The 21071-nt window shown below is 48.7% G+C and overlaps 1 protein-coding gene across 2 annotated transcripts in view; it reads left to right on the top strand.

The window, feature by feature from the left end:
- neurl4 (neuralized E3 ubiquitin protein ligase 4) overlaps nucleotides 1-12565 on the top strand; it is an 86390-nt gene extending 73825 nt beyond the window's left edge. For both annotated transcript variants that reach the window (XM_069920168.1, XM_069920169.1), the window contains 5 exons: nucleotides 1300-1407; nucleotides 5975-6119; nucleotides 9506-9618; nucleotides 11303-11462; nucleotides 12080-12565. In XM_069920168.1, coding sequence (XP_069776269.1) covers nucleotides 1300-1407; nucleotides 5975-6119; nucleotides 9506-9618; nucleotides 11303-11462; nucleotides 12080-12284 — 731 coding nt within the window. In that variant the 3' untranslated portion in view covers nucleotides 12285-12565. The remainder of the gene's footprint in view (nucleotides 1-1299; nucleotides 1408-5974; nucleotides 6120-9505; nucleotides 9619-11302; nucleotides 11463-12079) is intronic.
- The last annotated feature ends 8506 nt before the right edge of the window (nucleotides 12566-21071 follow it).

Genomic DNA, 21071 nt, shown 5'->3' with positions numbered 1-21071 from the left:
AATAGTCTGTTTTGCTGCCCTGGAATAACTATTTTAAGTACCGCTGGGTACTTTAGCATAAATTTATATCCTTTTTCCCATAGGATCGTTTTTGCTGTATTAAACTCCTTTCTCTTCTTCAGGAGTTCAAAACTTATGTCCGGATAGAAAAAAATTTTTTGACCTTTGTATTCCAGTGGCTTTTTGTCTACTCTTATTTTCTTCATTGCTTTCTCCAATATATTTTCTCTCGTATATCTTAGGAATTTTACTAAAATGGATCTTGGTTTTTGTTGTGGCTGTGGTTTCGGGGCTAATGTTCTATGTGCCCTTTCTATTTCCATTTCTTCCTGTAATTCTGGTCTTCCTAGGACCCTGGGGATCCAATCTTTTATAAATTCTCTCATATTCTTGCCTTCTTCATCTTCCTTAAGGCCCACTATCTTTATATTATTTCTTCTATTATAATTTTCCATTATATCTATCTTCTGAACTAACAGCTCTTGTGTCTTTTTAACTTTTTTATTAGATTCTTCTAATTTCTTTTTTAAGTCTTTTACTTCCATTTCTATGGCTGTTTCTCGTTCTTCCACCTTGTCCACTCTTTTTCCTATATCTGACATGACCATCTCTATTCTATTCATTTTTTCTTCTGCACTTTTAATTCTTCTTTTTATTTCACTAAATTCTTGTAATTGCCATTCTTTTACTGATTCCATATATTCTTTAAAAAAAAATATCCATTGTCTTGCCTTTCCCTTCTTCTTCTATTTCTCTATGTTCTTCTTCTTCTTCCTCTCAGTTGGTCATCTGTTGTTTCCTTGTTTTATTTTTACTCTCTTCTTTCTTGTTCTCTTCCTGTTGTTGTGTTGCAGCTGTCATCCTCAGCTGTGGAGATCGACTCCTCAGCTGGTCCCCCCTCCCGTTAGTGTTTTTTTTCATGTGCATCGCGCATGCGTGACTCCTCGCGCATGCGTGGTTGCGTACTTTTACTTGGCTCCGCGAGCCATTTTTGTAGTCCCGAGCTCGGGACTTCCACTGACCTTAGGGAGCGGGCTTCTCTCTCCACGGCAGGCCTCCTCGAACTGGTAAGGCCTTCACCTTCTTCTTCTGATGTTCTTTCTTCTTCTCTTCTTCCCGTTGCTTTCGACTTTTCTTTCTTCGCTGCCATTTTCTTCCCACCTTTACTTTCGCTTTGTTTTATTTTTTATTCTTGTACCTTTGTTTTGTGTATTTTTTTTAAACTTTTCCGGAGAGGGCTGGAGTTCCCTGACCGGCCACTAGTCCATCACGTGACTCCCCTGCTTCTCCTTTCTCAAGGTGTCAAGGAGAACTTGTGCTGGACGCCACCTCCAGAAGTGAATCCCACAAAGACCTGCGAATATCAGGCACTCTGCACCAGATTTAAGGAGCTCCTCCCACTCCCAGGTAAGAGGCTTCCTTTCGTTGTGGCACAAGCCAGAAGAGACAGGGTGTTGAGGAGTTAATAGGTTAACGTCAACAGCAGGCTTGGGTCCAAATTTCAGATGAAAGGTGATGGTTTACATATCCGTAAAGAGGGAAGGAGGTAGCTAATAATGATGGGACCACTCCTTTTTCAGTTGTACATCAGTGATTTGGATAATGGAATAACTGACTCTGTGGCCAAGTTTGCAGACGATACAAAGGTAGGTGGAGAAGCAGGTTGTGTCGTGGAAACACGGAGGCATTTGGACAGATTAGGAGACTGGGCAGAGAAGTGGCAAATTTAATAGTGTTGGAAAGTGCACTTTGGTGGGAAATAAATAAATGGACAGACTATTTTCTAAATGGGGAGAAAATTGAAATTGCCCAGATGCAAAGAGACCTGGGAGTCCTCGTGCAGGATCATCTAAAGGTAAACATGTAGGTTGAGTCAGTGGTGAAGAAGGCAAATGCGACGCTCCCATTCATTTCAAGAGGAACAGAATATAAGAGCAGGGATGTGATGTTTAGGCTTTATAAGGCCTTGGGGAGACCTCACGTGGAGTATTGTGAACAGTTTTGGGCTCCTCATTTAAGAAAGGATGTGCTGACACTGGAGAGGGTTCAGAGGAGGTTCACAAGGATGATTCCAGGACTGAAAGAGTTTAATATGAGGAGCGTTTGACAGCTCTTGGCCTGTACTCAGAATTTGGGTGAATCTCATTGAAGCGTTTTGAACGTTGAAAAGCACAGACAGAGTAGATGTAGAAAGGTTGTTTTCCCACGGTTGGAGAATCTAGAACAAGAGGGCGCAACTTCAGGACTGAAGAGCATCTGCTTAGAACAGAGATGCGGAGGAATCTCTTCAGCCAGAGGGTGGTGAATCTGTGGAATTTGTTGTCACAGATGATTGTGGAGTATTTGGGTACTCCACAATGTGGAGTATTGTGGAGTACATTGAGTGTATTTAAGGCAGAGATTGATGCCCTGGCTAATCAAGAACTTGTGGGAGAAGGCTGGGCAGTGGGGTTGAGTAGGAAAATAAATCAGCTCATGATTAAATAGGAAGGCAGGCTCGATGAGTTGAATGACTTATTCCTGCTCCTACGTCTAATGGTCTTACAGAGAAAGTATGTGGCTGGGACCAGAAAAAGATTAACCTTCCCCAGTTAACGCCTCTTATTCAAAGCCCTTGACAACCACTCCAAAAAAGATCCATCAATATCTTGTGACATCAACACTCACAGACCTTTGTGGATTTATTTTAATATTCCCAAGGGAGAAATATTTTCTCTCCTCAGTTAACCTTCTTGCATCTCTTTTAATATTTTCACCATGCCCTCTAGTTTGAATCTTGCCCCACTCTTAATTGAAAAAGCCTATCCACATTTACTCTGTCTGTCCCTTTTAAAATCTTAAACACCTCTATCAAGTCCCCCCTCAATCTTCTACGCTCCAGAGAAAAAAGCCCTAGTCTGCACAACCTTTCCCTGTAACTCAAACCTTGAAATCCTGTCAACATTCTCGTGAACCTTCTCTGCACTCTCTCTATTTTGTTTACATCTTTCCTATAATTTGGTGACCAAAACTGTACACAGTACTCAAAATTTGACCTCACCAATGCCTTGTACAATTTCATCATAACCTCCCTACTCTTGAATTCAATAGTCTAAGTTATGAAGGCCAGCATTCCAAATGCCTTCTTTACCACACCATCTACCTGAGTATCAGCCTTGAGGGTACTATTTACCATAACTCCTAAATCCCTTTGTTGCTCTGCTCATCTCAATAGCCTACCATTTAATGCATATGACCTATTTAGATTTGCCTTTCCAAAATGTAACACTTCACACTTATCTGTATTAAATTCCATCAGCCATTTCTCAGCCCACACCTCCAGCCTTCCTAAATCACCTTTTAATCTACGGAAATCTTCCTCTCTGTCCACAATACCATCAATCATTGTATCATCCGCAAACTTGCTTATCCTATTCTCCACCCCTACTTCCAGATCGTTAATATATATAACAAACAATAGTGGACCGAGGACCGATCCCTGAGGAACTCCACTAGTCACCGGCCTCCAATTGGACAAACAATTTTCTACCACTACTCTCTGACACCTCCTATCCAACCATTGCTGAATCCATTTCACTACCTCCTTATTTATACCTAATGCCTCCACCTTTTTTCCTAACCTCCTGTGTGGGGAACTTTGTCAAAAGCCTTACTAAAGTCTAAATAGACTTTCCCTTCATCAACCTTTTTTGTAACCCCCTCGAAAAACTCAAAATCAGGTTTGTCAAGCATGATCTACCCCTGACAAAACCATGCTGATTACTCCCTATCAATCCCTGTACCTCCAAATATTTGTAAATACCATCCCTCAGAACACTTTCCATCAACTTGCCCAACACAGACGTCAGACTCAAGGGCCTATAATTCCCAGGTTTACATTTGGACCCCTTCTTAAACAGCTGAACCACATGCACCACCCTCCAATCCTTTGGCACTACCCCCGTGGCCAGTGACATCCTAAATATCTCTGTTAATGGCCCCACTATCTGTCCACAATCCTCCCTGAGTGTCCTTAGGAATATTTTGTCCGGTCCCGGAGATTTATCCACCTTTATCTTTTTCAACACAGCCATCACTAGCTCCTCGGTTAACCTTGTATGCTTCATGATCTCCCCACTATTTTTCTTTACTTCAACTGGTTTAATATTTTTTTCCATAGTGAATACTGAGGCAAAGAAATCATTCAAAATTTCCCCCATTTCCTCTGACTTCTCATTTAGCCTACCCTCACTATCTACAAGTGGTCCAATTTTATCCCTCACTAATCTTTTACTTTTAATGTACTTATAGAAACCCTTTGGATTTATTTTTACTCTTGTCTGCCAAAGCCTCCATGCCTTTTTTTGGCCTTTCTAATTTCTTTCTTAAGATTCCTTCTACACTCCTTATAGTCCTCCTTCAAATTCTCAGCTCCCTGCTCTTTATACCTCTTGTACACCTCCCTTTTTCTCCTAACCAAATTTCCAATATTCCTCGAAAACCAAGCCTCCCTATGACTTCCAGCCTTTCCTTTGATCCTCACTGGGACATATCTACTCTGTACCCTCAAAATTTCATTTTTGAATATCCTCCATTTTTCATTTACATCCTTTCCTGAGCATATCCTGTCCCACTCAATACTCCCCAAATCCCTTCTTATTCCTTCGAAATTTGCTCTTCTTCAATCCAGAACCACAACTTTAGGCCCCTCCTTGCTCTTCCCTAAAACTACCCTAAAACTAACAGAGTTATGATCACTAGACCCAATTTGTTCTCTAACATTAATGTCCGATACCTGACCGAGCTCGTTCCCTAACAGGAGATCCAGTATTACACTGTCCCGAGTCGGTTCTTCTACTAATTGATTTAGAAAACAATCTTGAACACATTTAACGAACTCTAGCCCATCCAGCCCTCTAACTGTATGGGTATCCCAATCAATGTGAGGGAAGTTAAAATCTCCCAAGATCACTACCTTATGATTCTCACACATATACGTTATCACCCTACAAATTTGTTCCTCTAATTTTCTTGGCCCATTTGGTGGTCTGTAATACACCCCTATTAGCACCCTCATGCCTCCTTCACCCCTCAATTCCACCAAAACAGCCTCACTGGACGATCCCTCCAGACCATCCTGCCAATCTCAATGTCCTCCTTAACAAGCAGAGCAACTCCTCCCCCTTTTACATCCTGATCTATCATATCTAAAACAAATGTATCCTGGAATATTAAGTTGCCAGTCCTGCCCCTCCTGTAGCCAGGTCTCACTAATTGCCACAATATCATGACCCCAAGTATCTGTCCATGCTCTAAGCTCATCTACCTTGTTCTCTATGCTTCTTGCATTAAAATATATGCATTTCAGAGAATGACCCTCACATATATTCTCTTTTCTACCTTTTACCCTAATCTCCATCTAATTGATCATTGAAGCTCGATACTTTGAAATGGTCCTTAATCAGGGATATATCGTGGTAACAGGTCATTCAGGAGCCCATGGCACTCAAATACACCCATTAACCTACTAACCCCATATGTCTGGAACTTGGGAGGAAACCAGACCGACCAGAGGATTTTTCCGAATGCTCCGGTTCTTAAAGGTTGTTTGTTAGAGTTGTCAGACTGATTGCAGAAGTACACCACTCATTCTGCCAAATATAACGTGGCAGAAATAGTTGGCGTAGCAGTTAATGCAACACCGTTACAACACCAGCGATCAGGACCAGGGTTCGAATCCTGTGCTGTCTGTAAGGAGTTTGTACATTCCCCCTGTGTTGTGGGTATTTCCCAGGGGCTTCAGTTTTCTCCCACTGTTCAAAACGTATCAGGGGTGTAGGTCAATTTTGTATAATTGGGCAGCCTGGGCTCGTGGGCCAGAAGGGCCTGTTATCGTGCTGTCTGTATGTCTAAATATATTCTGCTAAATGAGGTGGGGGTGGAGGGGGGATGAAATCTCCTTGACCTGTGACCTTGTGTTCCTGTGAAATTGCAGATGGATACTTTAACGAGGAGCTGAAGTGTAACCTATGCTACTGTGAATCCTGCCACAAGTTGCGCGGAGACGAGGCTTACTATCGGCGGGGCGACCCGCCCAAGGACTACGCCCTCCCCTTTGGGTGGTGCAGGTTTGCTCTCAGGTACGTGGCTGAGTGAACTTGCGCTTCCAGGTCAGGCGACCGCTGGGAGGTGCAGCGAAGGAACCATGGCGTTCATTATATGGTTATATGGTTATATGGAAAGCGGGCTGGCTCTGGGGTGTGGGGTGGCAGGAGGGCATGTCGCAACAGAGTTTATTGTCATGAACACGTCACAAAGTTCATTGTTTTGTGGCAGCATCACAGAGCAAGTATTTCCGGTTGAACCTCTGTTGTCTGCCAATTCCCATGGTCTGGCATGTTTGAATCTACCGCCAATAGTACAAACTCCTTCCAGACAGCTTGGAACTCGAACCCCGGTCCCGATTCCTGGTGCTGTAAAGGTTGAATTTGCCACGATTGGGACTTGGTGGCTCTGTGAAGGCGTACGCTAACCGCTCCGGTAACAGTGCCACCTCACAGTGTTTTCTGCCATTTTCTGTGGTATACCAATGCCCAGGTCACAATGTCGCCGAATTAAAAAGGTTCAACCTATACTATAAATTACATTTTTTTAAAATCAAAAGAAGAGAATTGAAAGAAATCTTCAGATGCTGTGATTGTTGTAAAAACACACAGAGATGCTGGAGGAACCCAGCTAGTCTTGCAGCGTCCACAGGAGGTAACGAAATCTTACCAATGTTTCGGCCCTGAGCCCTTCCTCAAGGTAGAATCAGAGAACAGGAAGGCATCAGAATAAAGACAAGACTGGCTGGGGGAGGAGTCCAGACCAACAAAAGATGTTAATTAGATATAAGAGGAGAGGTGAGAATTTATTTTGGAAAGGAGACAGAGGGAAAAAGGGAAGAGAGAGAGAGTTGGAGAAAAAGTGGAAGGGGGGGAGGAATTTATCAGAAACCAGAGAAGTCAGCTAATGCCATCCAATTGGAGGGGGCCCAGTCGGAAGACGAGGTGTTGTTCCTCCAATTTGTTGGTGGTCTCAGTCTGGCCTTGCATAAATCCATGGTCAGAAGGGAATGGGGTGGGGAATTGAAATGGGTGGCCACTGGGAGATCCACACTATTGGAGCAGACAGAGCTGAGGTGCTCAACAAAATGATCTCCAGTCTGCGTCCATTATCTCTGATGTAGAGGAGACCACAGCGGGAGCACTGGATGGAGTTGACGACCCCTTGCAGATTCACAAGTGAAATGTTGCTTCCCTTGGAAGGGCAGATAGGGGCCAGAATGGTGATGAGGGAGGAGATGTGGGCATAAGTGGGGCATCTCCTGTGGTCACAAGGGAACGATTGATGGGAAGGAAAGAGTAGACAAGGGAGTCACGGAGGGAGCGGTCCCAGCGGAAGGCAGAGAGGGGAATATGTGTCCAGTTGTGGATCACATGGAAGTTTGTAGAAATGGCAGAGGAGGATGTGTTGAACATGGAGGTTGGTGGGTGGGAGGGAGGTGAGGACAAGGGGAATCCTGTCCTTGTTGCAGGTGGGGGCAGAGGGGCCCAGGGCAGATGTGAGTAATGGAGAATATGCGGGTGAGGGCCGAGTTAATGGTGGTGGAGGGGAAACCACGCTGTTGGAAGAGGAGGACATTTCTGATCTGGCACGGAGTCCTTGTCCTAGGAACAGATGTGAAAGAGTCGGAGGAATTGAGAGAGGGAATGGAAGCCTTTCAGCGGCAGGGTGTGTCAAGGTGGAAGTTGGTGGGTTAGAGAACCCAAACAGAAGAGACAGTGAGGCAGGAATCTGATAGAGGAGGGGAAGAAGCTGTCCTTGTGCTGCTGAGTGCTCATCTTCAGGCTCGTGTACCTTCTTCCTGATGTTACCAGTGTAAAGAGGACACGGCCTGGGTGGGTTGGGGGGGGGGGGGGGGGTCCTTGAGGATAGAGGCTGCTTTCTCAAGACACCACCTCTTGTAGATGTCCTCGATGGAGTGGAGACTGGTGCCCATGATGGCAATGGCTGAGTTCAAAACTCTGTAGCCAGTTCCTGTCCTGTGTGTTGGCACCTCCGAACCAGACAATGATGCAACTGGTCAGAATGCTCTCCACAGTACACCTGTAGAAATGTTCAAGTCTTTGGTGACATACCGAATCTCCTCAAAATGCAGCTGCTGGTGAGCCTTCTTACTTGAGTTCAGTGTATGTTGTCGATGGGAAGCTGACAGGCCCACTATCAGAGAGGGGTAGCGGTGAGTAAAATGATGAGCTTCGTGTAATAGGCTGTCGTGTCAGACACTGGGGTCAGGCTGATAGTCACAGGTTGTAGTTGTACCCCCAGGTGTGGTGACAGGCATAACCATCAGTCAGGGATCAGTTGACAGCAAGAGAGTGCATTACAGTTGCAGGCGTGGACTTGCTTGAAGAGGCTACGAGTTAATCTCGTGAAACAGGAAGGTCTGCAGACACTGTGATTGTAGTGAAAGCATTCAGAAATGCTGGAGGAACTTAGCCAGTCTCATAGCGTCCACAGGAGTAAAGGCACAAAGGCGACTGCACTTCCTGAGAAGACTGAAGCAAGTGAGGCTACCGGCCACCATCATGTTACCTTCCACAGGAGCTCTGTCGAGAGGGTCATGGCCAGCTGCATCACAGTGGGGGACGGTTGCTGCACAGAAATGGATCGGAGGTCATTCAAAAAGTAGGAGAGAGGATCACTGGAGACCCCCATCGATGTGATCGACCAAGATCATTGTCTGAACAGGGTGCGCAAAATCATTGAGGACCCCTTCCACCCCACACACAGCATCCTTCAGCTGCTCCCTTCGGGGAAGAGATACAGGAGGATCAGAGCCAACACCACCAGGCTGAGGAACAGCTTCTTCCCACAGACAGTGAGAATGCTGAACGACCAACGGAACTGCTCACACTCACCCTCTGAGACTCTCATATTCACAAAGCCATATTTATTTATTTATTTGTATAGATGAAATACTTGCCCTGCATATGTACTGTGTGTTGTGTCTGGTTGTGTGTCTGTGTGTTTTACACCAAGGACTGGAGAACGCTGTTTCGTCCGGATATACTTGTACCATCGGATGACAATAAACTTGACTTGTAACATGGCTGATGTTTTGGGTCTGAGTCCTTCTTCAAGGCTGAGGTCCGAAACGTTGGTAATCCATCTTTGTCTCCTATGAATGCTGTGTCTGGCTGAGTTCCTTCAGCGTTTGTCCTTTTGGTATGAAGTTAATGTGGCTGACAGGTGCACTAACAGAGTGAATGCGCAGTTACAGAGACAACGAGAACGACATGTCTGCCACAGATGGGTGGACCATTGCAGTCAAGTGTGATGTGGGTCGTGAAGCCCTTTGTGGCTGCTTTGAGATGCCAGATCTCACCAATGTCACCCACGCCTCCCTCACCCAGCCAAATAAAGGCTCTAATCGCACATCGTCTCTCAACCCCACCCCATCCCCTTTCGCTGATGTCCACAGGTTGAATCCACGCTGCGAAGTTACCAACGTTTACAAAAAGTGGCACACGGCATACCACGGCACATGTGTGGGGTCCCTGAGACGTGCCCTGGACCATGGGGAGCTGGTGTCAGGTATGTGGAGGGAGCAGCTGTGAATCCCCAAGGCAAGGCATGGCCGCATAGGCAGCACGTGTTCCCCCTCCACCCTTCCACCTCTGGTCCTCCTCTCACCTCCCTCAGCCTATGTACTTCACCCACCCTCTAATGATTCCTCCTCGCCCAACCTGTCCTTTCCCTTGCCCACTGAAGGTTCCCATCACCCTTGTAAACATCTTTTATACCTCTCTGATTCCAGCACTGGTCACCCGCCCCAGCACATCTCTCTCTACTCCTTCTCCCTGCTTCCTCCCGTCCTTCCCCGCTTCTTCCCGTCCTTCCTCCGCTCCCTCACGTCCTTACCCCGCTCCTTCCCGTTCTTCCCCCGCTCCCTCCCGTCTTTCCCCGCTCCCTCCCGTCTTTCCCCCGCTCCCTCCCGTCTTTCCCCCGCTCCCTCCCGTCTTTCCCCCGCTCCCTCCCGTCTTTCCCCCGCTCCCTCCCGTCTTTCCCCCGCACCCTCCCGTCTTTCCCCCGCTCCCTCCCGTCTTTCCCCCGCTCCTTCCCGTCCTTTCCCCCGCTCCCTCCCGTCCTTCCTCCGCTCCCTCCCTCCCGTCCTTCGCCCCCGCTCCCTCTCTCCCGTCCTTCGCCCCCGCTCCCTCCCTCCCGTCCTTCGCCCCCGCTCCCTCCCTCCCGTCCTTCGCCCCCGCTCCCTCCCTCCCGTCCTTCGCCCCCGCTCCCTCCCTCCCGTCCTTCGCCCCCGCTCCCTCCCTCCCGTCCTTCGCCCCCGCTCCCTCCCTCCCGTCCTTCGCCCCCGCTCCCTCCCTCCCGTCCTTCGCCCCCGCTCCCTCCATCCCGTCCTTCGCCCCCGCTCCCTCCCTCCCGTCCTTCGCCCCGCTCCCTCCCTCCCGTCCTTCGCCCCCGCTCCCTCCCTCCCGTCCTTCGCCCCCGCTCCCTCCCTCCCGTCCTTCGCCCCCGCTCCCTCCCTCCCGTCCTTCGCCCCCGCTCCCTCCCTCCCGTCCTTCGCCCCCGCTCCCTCCCTCCCGTCCTTCGCCCCCGCTCCCTCCCTCCCGTCCTTCGCCCCCGCTCCCTCCCTCCCGTCCTTCGCCCCCGCTCCCTCCCTCCCGTCCTTCGCCCCCGCTCCCTCCCTCCCGTCCTTCGCCCCCGCTCCCTCCCTCCCGTCCTTCGCCCCCGCTCCCTCCCTCCCGTCCTTCGCCCCCGCTCCCTCCCTCCCGTCCTTCGCCCCCGCTCCCTCCATAGATGCTGGCTGACCCATCGATTCCCTCGAGATTCCCTTTGTTGCTCACATGATGGTTAAGGGGAGGATGTTCCCTCTTTTCAGAGGAATCCTGCGTGGGTCAGACACAGAGTGAAGCTCCCTCTGCACCGTCCCATCACGCACTCCCGGTGTCAGACACAGAGTGAAGCTTCCTCCGCACCGTCCCATCACACACTCCCGGGGTCAGACACAGAGTGAAGTTTCCTCCGCACCGTACCATCAAACACTCCCGGGGCAGTAACAGTATGGATTAGAAATGGCTCCAACTAATATGACACTAATGTTAACTGATGTGACACATTATTTGCTGAACTAGACCTTTCAGGTTAATCCTGAAGAACCAAAGTCCTGGCTTTTCCATGGCTCAGCTTTCCTTTTGGCACACTCTTGGTTCCTGGTTCCCTTTCCATCACTTTGATCCCAACCTCTCTCTGTCTGTTGCAGGAAATGCCTCAATATTCTGTAGCAAGCAGGCAAAGGTGGAGCTGCAGAATGGGTACAACGAAGCCGAGGGGAACAGCGCGCAGGAGAAGGATGGGGTGAAAGTCAGCCTTTCTCCCACAATGCGATATGTGGGGCTTGACCACTTCTGCCCCAAAATACGGTGAGGGTCATTAGTGGGAAGGGTACAGTCTCAATGCTGGCATGGAACGGGTGCTGTGTCTGTGCTGGGGTTAGTGCAGAGGTGGGACAGTGCAGTGATACAGCACATAAATGGGCCCTTCAGACCACCATGACATTGTGGCCATCCGGGGGATGGGAGGGGTAGAGGTCAGGATTGAACCTGGGTTTCTGTGCCATGAGCCAGGAGCAACCCCTTGCAAGGTAGAACATTGCGTCCCTCACTCTCCCCGCTCCCCTACCTCGGCTTTTCCCCTCTTCTGCTCTCCTCCCTCCTCAGCTCTTCCTATGCTGTTCCCCACCCCCAGCTCTTTCTCTCGCACCCCTCCGGCTCTTCCCCAGCTCCCTCCTCGGTTCTCCCTTCCCCACCCATTTCTGCCCATCACATACTTGTTATCAAATAGGAGTTGGATGTTGATGCCAAGCATTTGAATGGTTGTGGGGGAAGTTTGGGAGAGGGGGGATTGTTTTAGATTTGACCACCTCTACCCTGTGGGGAGGAAGGGGTGTTTGGATTTGACCACCTCTGCCCTGTGGGGAGGGGGGTTCTGATCGTTTCTTGGCTTTCATTAGCCCCTTGTGCTTTCCCTGTCGCTTCAGGTTCAAGGACGTGAAATCTCAGAGGCATCTCCAGGCACAGGTGGCCTTCCAGGTGTGCGTGCGGCCGGGATCCTACAAGACCGGGCCACCTTCAATTGGGGCCAGCGAGTCCATCGACCCCAGGTTCAGCAACAACGAGATTGAGTGGGTCACCAAGGAGAGGGCCTCAACCGTCCTCTACGGCCTCCTGATCCGGGTGGAGTGAAACGGAAGCTGGCTCCCCCATGTCCTCCCTCTCGCGGAGAGGCAACAAGATGCAGGGGAGAGGGGTGACCACTCTCAGTGCTGTGACTGGACTGCATCGGCAGCAGTGATGGGAAGGGGTGGGTGACTATTCAAGATGGGGGCGGGGAGGAAAGGCGTGTGAGTCAGAGGGACATGGGCATCCAACCTGGTGCACTTTCACACAAAGCCCTGCACTTGTGGGGACACTGCACTTTTGACTCTTGTATCAGCTGGGCAAAACAAAAGGAACAATTCACTAAACTGAGGTGTTCATTTGAAATTACTCTCAGGAGAGGGAAAAGCCCATGGCCAAGGTGGTTTGTGGGGGGGGGGGGTGTGGTGGTTCTACTGCCATGAACCGCTCCAGAGGTTGGAGCAGCCGTGTGGGATGGGGGAATCTCCTGGCCAGCCGTGTGGGATGGGGGCATCTCCTGGCCAGCCATGTGGGATGGGGGCATCTCCTGGCCAGCCGTGTGGGATGGGGGCATCTCCTGGCCAGCCGTGTGGGATGGGGGCATCTCCTGGCCAGCCTTGTGGGATGAGGGCATCTCCTGGCCAGCCGTGTGGGATGCAGGCATCTCCTGGCCAGCCGTGTGGGATGGGGGCATCTCCTGGCCAGCCGTGTGGGATGGGGGAATCTCCTGGCCAGCCGTGTGGGATGGGGGCATCTCCTGGCCAGCCGTGTGGGATGAGGGCATCTCCTGGCCAGCCGTGTGGGATGCGGGCATCTCCTGGCCAGCCGTGTGGGATGGGGGCATCTCCTGGCCAGCCGTGTGGGATGGGGGCATCTCCTGGCCAGCCGTGTGGGATGGGGGCATCTCCTGGCCAGCCGTGTGGGATGGGGGCATCTCCTGGCCAGCCGTGTGGGATGGGAGCATCTCCTGGCCAGCCGTGTGGGATGGGGGCATCTCCTGGCCAGCCGTGTGGGATGAGGGCATCTCCTGGCCAGCCGTGTGGGATGAGGGCATCTCCTGGCCAGCCGTGTGGGATGGGGGAATCTCCTGGCCAGCCGTGTGGGATGGGGGCATCTCCTGGCCAGCCGTGTGGGATGGGGGCATCTCCTGGCCAGCCGTTGGGGATGGGGAAAACCTATAAGGGCTGGGAGAGCTTTTCCCAGGCAGTGTGAGTCATCGAGGAAAGCAGCTGGAGCAGATGTTGGGGGCACAGCAATGACATACATTCCTCTGCAGACTTGCGAGCAGTGCAGGTTGGTCTGGAGACATTGAGCAGAGAGCGAGCTGCTGGTTTGGGTAGGTGGGACGTGGGGACATTGAACCAAAAGTCCACCTGTCGGCTTCAAGCAGACACGGTGACAGTGTTGTTCCCAATGCCACTGAAACCACGTTATAAAGCAATTCCATACAACATTCCAACACAGTGCAGGCCCTTCGGCCCACAGTGCTATGAAAACCTACACCTCAACAATTTAACCCTTCCCTCCCTCACACCCTCCACTTCCATCCACGTGCCTGACTCTTGTACCAGCCTCCATCACCACCCCTGGCAGTGCATTCCAGGCCCCACAACTCTTGAGTAAAAAAATTTGTATCCCTGATGTCTCCCCTAAACTTCCCTCCCCTCACCTTGTACAGATGACCTCTGCCATTGACCATTTCCATCCTGGGAAAAAATTGATCTTGGGTATCATGTCCTTTTGGCCTATTGTGATGCGACTAGGAAATAGACCCGGGGCAGTTCTATCTCTTCTCAATCCAGAGTAATCCCAGTTTACTGGTTATAAATGGCTTCCATAATGCCACCTGGCTGTGAAGGGCAAGCTTCAACCATTCTTGAGTCCATGAGAAACAGGCCATTCAGCCCATTGAGTCTGCTCTGCCATTTAATAATGAGCTGAGCCATTTCCCCACTCAGCCCCACTGTCTGGCCTTTTCCCATAACCTTTGGTGCCCTGTATTAAATACGCCCAATGACCCAGCCACCACAGGGGCCCACGGCAACAAATTCTCCAGATTCACTGCCCTCTGGCTGAAGAAATTCCTCCACATCTCTGATCTTAGCGGATGCCCTTCAATCCTCTTGTCCTGGACACTCCCACCATGGGAAATGACTTTTTTTTATATCTGCTCTGTCCATTACTTTCACTGTTCAAAATGTTTCAGTGAGATTCTCCTCCCTACTCTCCTAAATCCCAATGAGTACAGGCCAAGAGTTTCTTCGGATGATAATCCTTTCATTCCCAGAATCATCACTCTTCTCTAAACTAACTTCCCTGAAACGTCTCTGGTGACCACCATCACCTCTTCCTTTGGACCCCCACTGCTTCACAAACCTTGGACAAAACACCCTTTGCTTCCCTTTCTTCCAGCGACAACCCCTTCCCTTGTGCAGACCAGCTTTTGCAGTTTCAAGGTTTGATTTTAGCCCTGAGCTGTCCTGACCAATTGTCCCTTAATTAATGGTATGGCATGGTAACAATGAACCTACAACCCCATATGTTTTGGAGGGTGGGAGGAAACCAGAGCCTCTGAGGGAAACTCATGCAGACATGGGGAGAATCTACAAACTCCTTAGAGACATTGTGGGATTTGAACCCATCATTGGTGCTGTAACAGTGTTGTACTAACTGCGCTGCCCTGTAAATATTCCCAATTCCCCTCCCTCCAACTGTTCTTAAAAAATACTCAGCAGTCAAACAGTGAGTGTCCATTATACAGCAAAAGTAAAGATACAGAACCAACGTTTCAGGCTTGAGCCCTTCATCAAGGGATGGAAAAATGTTGGCAGGCATTGAGATAAAAGTGGAGGGGGTGTCAATATTGACACGATATTGACTTTTACACGTATATACGGTCATGAAACAACTTCAACTGCTTTGAAGGGCACACAATCCCACTGATCCATTCCTCTTTAGGAGAATAAATCAACTCCCCCCGAATCGAGGCCATGTCCCCTAGTTCAGGTCACCTGCCTGTAGAAACATCAAAGCTGAGATTCCACACTCATCCTTCAAAACTCCAATGAGTATAGTCCTCATCTCCTCAAGCTCTCCTCATAAGCTCGCCCCTTCTCTTTAAGACGTCCAGCACGGTAAGAGGCCCTTCTGGCCCAGAGCCCATACGGCTTAATTGCATCCAACTGACCCACAACCCTGCACCACAGTGACCTCCCAGTCGCCGACCATTTAAAATCCAAGTTGTGCTCCCACACTCGCGTCTGTCCATGGCCTTGCGAACAAGTTCCACTCCGACTATCAAAGGTTGGAGGAACAATGCCCTCTTTTCCGTCGGGCCACCCTCCAGCCAGATGGCATTAACCTCAACTTTACTGCCATCCACTAAACCTGCTGCCTTTCCCCTTTCCAGTTCTCCCAACCAGCCATTCCCCCTCTCCCTCATTGCTGCTGTCCCCTCTCTCCTTTCTCCCCCTGCTCTTTTCGGATGCCTGCCGGGACAGGCCCGAAACATCGCTATATAAAGGACGTTGTTTGACCTGCTGAGCTTCTCCAGTGCTGTGTGCTTTTACGAGAACCCGCAGTCTTTTTTGAAGGGTGGGAGGAAACCAGAGCACCCGAAGGAAATCACAGACATGGGGAGAATGTACAAACCCCTTACAGTGCCGAATTTGAACCTGGGTCACTGGTGTAATAGCTTTGCGCTAACCCTATGCCACTGATAAATGGTCCTGGTGAACCTCCTCTGCACCACCTTGTCTATGCTGATCATATCCATATAACAATTACAGTACGGAAACAGGCCATCTTGGCCCCTCTCGTCCACTCTGATTTAAGTGATCTCCTACCTGATCCCTGTCCATAATCCTCCAATCCCCTCAGATCCATACACTCATCCAACCTTCTCTTAAAAGACAAAATTGGCAACCACCTCTTCCGGAAGGTCATTCCACTCAGCTACCACTCTCTGAGTGAAGAAGCTTCCTCTCATGTTACTTTGAAACTTCTGCCCCCTAATCCTTAATTTATGACCCCTTGTTCCAATCTCACCTAACCTCAAGGGGAAGAGCCTATTCATATCTACTCTATCTATCCCCCTCATAATTTTAAACACCTTTCTCAACTCCCCCAACCTTCTATGCTCCAATGAATAAAGACCCAGTTTATTCGATCTTTCTTTGTATTCTAGATAATGCAATCCATGCAACATTTTAGTAAATCTCTGCACCCTCTCTACCTTATATATATATAGATATATATATATCTATATATATATATAGATATATATATATCTATATATATATATAGATATATATATATCTATATATATATATAGATATATATATATATAAATATAATCAATAAAACCTTTCAGCATTGAGTGAATGTATGCACATCTGAGTGTATGTTTGCTCAGTGAACCGACTCCAACAGTGAACAGTCCTGTCACAGTTGTACAAGACAAGACATTGACGAGGCCTCATTTGGAGGATTGTGTTGAGTTTTGGTCACTGCACTGCAGGAAAGGGGTCGTTGATCTGGAGAGGGGGAAGAGATTGACGACGATGTGGCCAGTACTTTGGGGGAGAGCTGAGCTACAGGGAGACGGGGAGGGGTGATCTCACAGAGGTGGACAGAATCACAAGAGGAATAGATGGGGTGAATGCAGAGCAGGGAAATCGGTCACCAGAGGACATGGGTTTTAAGGAGATTTAACAGGGATCTGAGGGGTGATGTTTTTACACAGAGAGGAGTGGGTGTGTCGAACGGGGTGTCTGAGGCAGGGACTATTGCAACGTTCAAGAAAGAAAATATTGGATGGATCCACAACCAGGACATGTTATGAACATACTGGCGGAACTCAGCTGGATAGGGTAGGTTTAGGGGGAATAAGAGCCAAAGGTGGTCAGGTGGGACCAGTGTGGGCAAGACCTTTTGATCAATGTGGGCAAGATTTGCCTCAAGGCTTGTTTCCACACGGGGTGACTGAATGTGTGCTCACCTCCGTGTGTGTTGTGTTGCACCTTCTGCTGGCACCAAGATCACGCATCGGAAAGGCAGTCATCCAGCTGGTTAACCTGGGCTGTCGGTTTGCTGCACAAAACCCGTGCAGGAAATGCTCCCAAGGTTGGGCAACATCTGATGAAGGCGAACCAGAGCTGGCCCTGTCAGGTTGTTGATCCTCACTGGTGGTGAGGTTTGAGGAGGGTGGAATGGCAAGTATTTCCCAATGGCCAGCCCATGCCCATGCTGACATATCTGTCTACGGTCTTGTGCACTGCCAGATGGAGACCCCTCATCTTGCATTCTGTCTGGGCACCCTTCCACTGGATGGCATTAACATCAACCAGTTTCTGTTTAAAACCCCCCCATCACCCTTTCCTCTTTTTCTCTCTCTCCTTTCATTCATTAAAAAAAATATTTATTTTCACAGTATGAACCATATTAACCAAAATACGCACAAACATTTCCCTCTTGAATATACAGTGTCATTTTCTCCCCTTCCCTTCCTACCCACTAAACGTTCAACATATACAATACAATAAACCCATTAAACAATGTCATCACACAATGAAAATAAACAAGAAAATTGTGTCATCTACTTTTACACACTGGGTCAGTTCATTTCGTCTTCTTCTCATTCTATCATTTTAGGGGGTGGAGGTCCACGGTGTTAGGTCTGCTTTGTTCATGAATGAGTGAGTCAGACACCAGACTGAGTCGAAATCAAGGTTCTTTGTTCTTTATTACCGGATTGTAACACTTGCAACTAACAGTGTTAGTTGGAGAAGGCGCATTCTGCCGTTATCAGCAAGTGGTGTTTTTTATATACCTTAGGATACGTACTTAATAAATTTATCATACCATGACATTGTCCAATGAATAAACTGTTGCTGTCCCTCTCTGCTAGCCTCCTGCACATCAATTTGTCATCCCCACTCTTATCTTGAGAGTACAAGGTCACAACTGCATCTTGTTACGGCCCAGCACTGGGTGACTCCCTCTACATTCCCAGCTCATGATGTTTTTACCTAACAACGGTAAGCCCTCTCTGTTGTGTTCCATGTACGGTTCCCAAATTTGTTTGAAATTTATTTTTTAAATTATATGTTTTTTTTTACCATTATTCATTTCTATGTACCATTGCTGTACTCTCAGGATCTCTTCTGATTTCCAGATTGTCAAAATCAATCCTCACCTCTCCCCATATCCAATTAACACCGGGATTCCCCCAAACCACCATTCTCCCCCCTTAATTCAGACACCTGGCTGCTTTGTGCTTACACCTTGAGGAAGGGGGAATGTCAGTGATGTATCTTTACCTCCTGTGGATGCTGTGAAAACCGGCTGGTTCCTCCAGTATCTCTGTTTTTACCACAACCACAGCGTTTGGAAACCTTCATGTTTCACTCTGTGAATCATTAAGGGTGGGTTCTCCCCTGCTGTACATTACCTCCCACCTCTTGTCTGCGCTTCCCCGACCCCCACCCCGTCCCGTCCTTTAAACCAGGCGTCTCCCTTTCTCTTTATTTATTCCTGGGGAAGGATCCAGGCCTGGTGTCGATTTCCCCCCCCCCTCCCCCCCAGATGCTGCGTGGCCTGCTGAGTTTCTCCAGCAAGTTGGTGTGTTCGTAACCCAACATCTGCCACACTCATTGCAGCAACATCCTCGCACTTCCCCTCATCTCTGTCCTCTTTACAGCCCTGAGGCTCAATCGTTTCCTCGTGTCCTGTGAGCCATCATGCATAATAATTCTGTCTGGAAACAGCAGTTCAGACAGTGCATTTTTGTACAAATAAAACCAATAAACACATCAATCTTTAAATCATTTGAATATCTGGGAGGAAAGGTGGCAGGTGAGTTACTGTCATTTGATTTTTTTTCCTCCCTCTACGCCGTCCTTTCATTCTCTGTCCCCACTCGAGTTGTGACCCTCAGCCTCCGTCATGGTTGTGAGTCAAGGAGAGGCCAGAGGGGAGATGGACACAGAGGACTGGGAAGCCCTAGAGTTTGGCAGGAGAAAGCGAGTTGAGGGGGTTGGGGCGAGGTGGCGGCTCTCCAGAGTAAGGTGTGTTATGAGCCCAGAGGACCCCAAAACCCAGCAGCAAGAGATATTCACCAAAACAAATGGTTACTTAACAAAAGTTGCTTTTAATTATCTTTAAACATGAAAACAGAATTACACTTTCATTTATCACTATTAACTTACTTTACCGCCTTCTAATTCTAAGCACGTGTATGTAATTTTAGAAAAGTTCTTTGGTTCACAGACCAATTTCACTTCTCATTCCTCCATGTTCACTGGTTGCAGGGAATTCTTATACTGTGCACAGAATTTAATATGTATGAAGTTCACCAGGCTTTGAATCTTGAAGGGTAAATGGTTACTGCTCAGGAAGGTTCTTGTTGATTTTCAGAGAGAGGTGTGTTGCTCCAGGACATCCACAACTGAGGTACTTCCATCAGTCAACTCAATGACGTAACTTGCCCCCTCAGGGTTCTCCAGATGATAAGCTTTTTCTTTCAGGCCATCACAGAGTTGCTTTCTGTTTCACTTATTCCAAGTGAAACATTAGACAGCCAATCCTCTCCTCTTGCATGAACCACAAGGGCTTCGACCAGGCTGTCTTCCAAAAGCTTGCCAGTTTGTCCTATTTCAGTCCCAGCAACTTCTGCTGGCTGACACTGTCAAGTGATCTCTGTGTGTCTCTCTCTCACATTCTCTCAAAGCCTGTTTGACTCTGCTTGCAAAACCACCTGACCCTCTTACAACTGATAAACTTTCCAGCATTTTCTTCCATCAAACCAGAATCCTTCAGTGAAGTCTCTTGAGCACTCTTCAAAGCTCTTGCAGAAAGGTGTGAGAAACCCCTATGTCCAGCATAGCTCCAGTATTTCAAATAAGATCTGTTTTAAAGTGTTTGCATGTGACCTACTCTAACAAACCTTTCCCAATTTATCTCCCCAAAACATTTCTATATACTCTGTCATAGGTGGAATGAACCCCCACTCCCCTAAAGCAGAGATGGCTTGGGTAAGATGTGGGCAGAGCAGTTACCTGGTTTAGAATCCATCGCTGCCTGAATGTCCTCCCCGTGTCCGAACCGGGCTCTTCTGGTTGCTCTGATCTCCTCATGTTAATTGGTCACATGGGTGCAGTTGGGTCTGCTGCATCTCTAAATTATATTTCCAACCGGGAGGGGGGGGGAGATCAGTTGTTGGCATGGATGGGTGTGGGGGGCCAAAGCTGCAGGAACTCAGCAGGTCAAACTGTGCATTTAGTATAGCACAGATAAAGGTGCATAAACAGTGTTTCAGCTTCAAGGTGGGGAGTGACTCAGATGCCTGGAGCTTGGGGGTTCCTGCTGGGCTGGACTGGAGCCTGTGAGCCTACGAAGGATTCAGGAGCATGGTGGGGGGGGGGGGGGTGTGGTGGCAGGATCGGCAGACGTTCTGTCTCTGATGGGACTTGGTCCGGATGCTGGGCTAATGGGCAGTCCTTTGCCTCTTCAGGACAAACAAAATTAAACATTTTCTGTATCCATGACAATAAAGAAGGCAGAGTCCGTGGATTTTTACTTGGATCTCAGAGGCCCTTTGTGAAACATGAGAGTCTGCAGATGCTGTGATTGTAGTTAAACCCACACAAATGCTGCAGGGACCCAGGCGGTGTGGAAACCCAGCTGGTGCAGGTACCCAGGCAGGACAGGAACCCAGGCGGTACCGGAACTCAACCCAGCCAGTGCAGGAACCCAGGCGGTCTCACAGTGTCTATATGAGACAAAGATATATTACTGACATTTCAGGCCTGAGCCATTCTTCAACAGAATATCTCAGAATTCAGACAGTGCCGG

This window comes from Narcine bancroftii, chromosome 2 (genome assembly GCF_036971445.1).
Source record: "Narcine bancroftii isolate sNarBan1 chromosome 2, sNarBan1.hap1, whole genome shotgun sequence".
Lineage (NCBI taxonomy): Eukaryota > Metazoa > Chordata > Chondrichthyes > Torpediniformes > Narcinidae > Narcine > Narcine bancroftii.
This window is presented reverse-complemented; position numbering and strand designations above follow the sequence as displayed.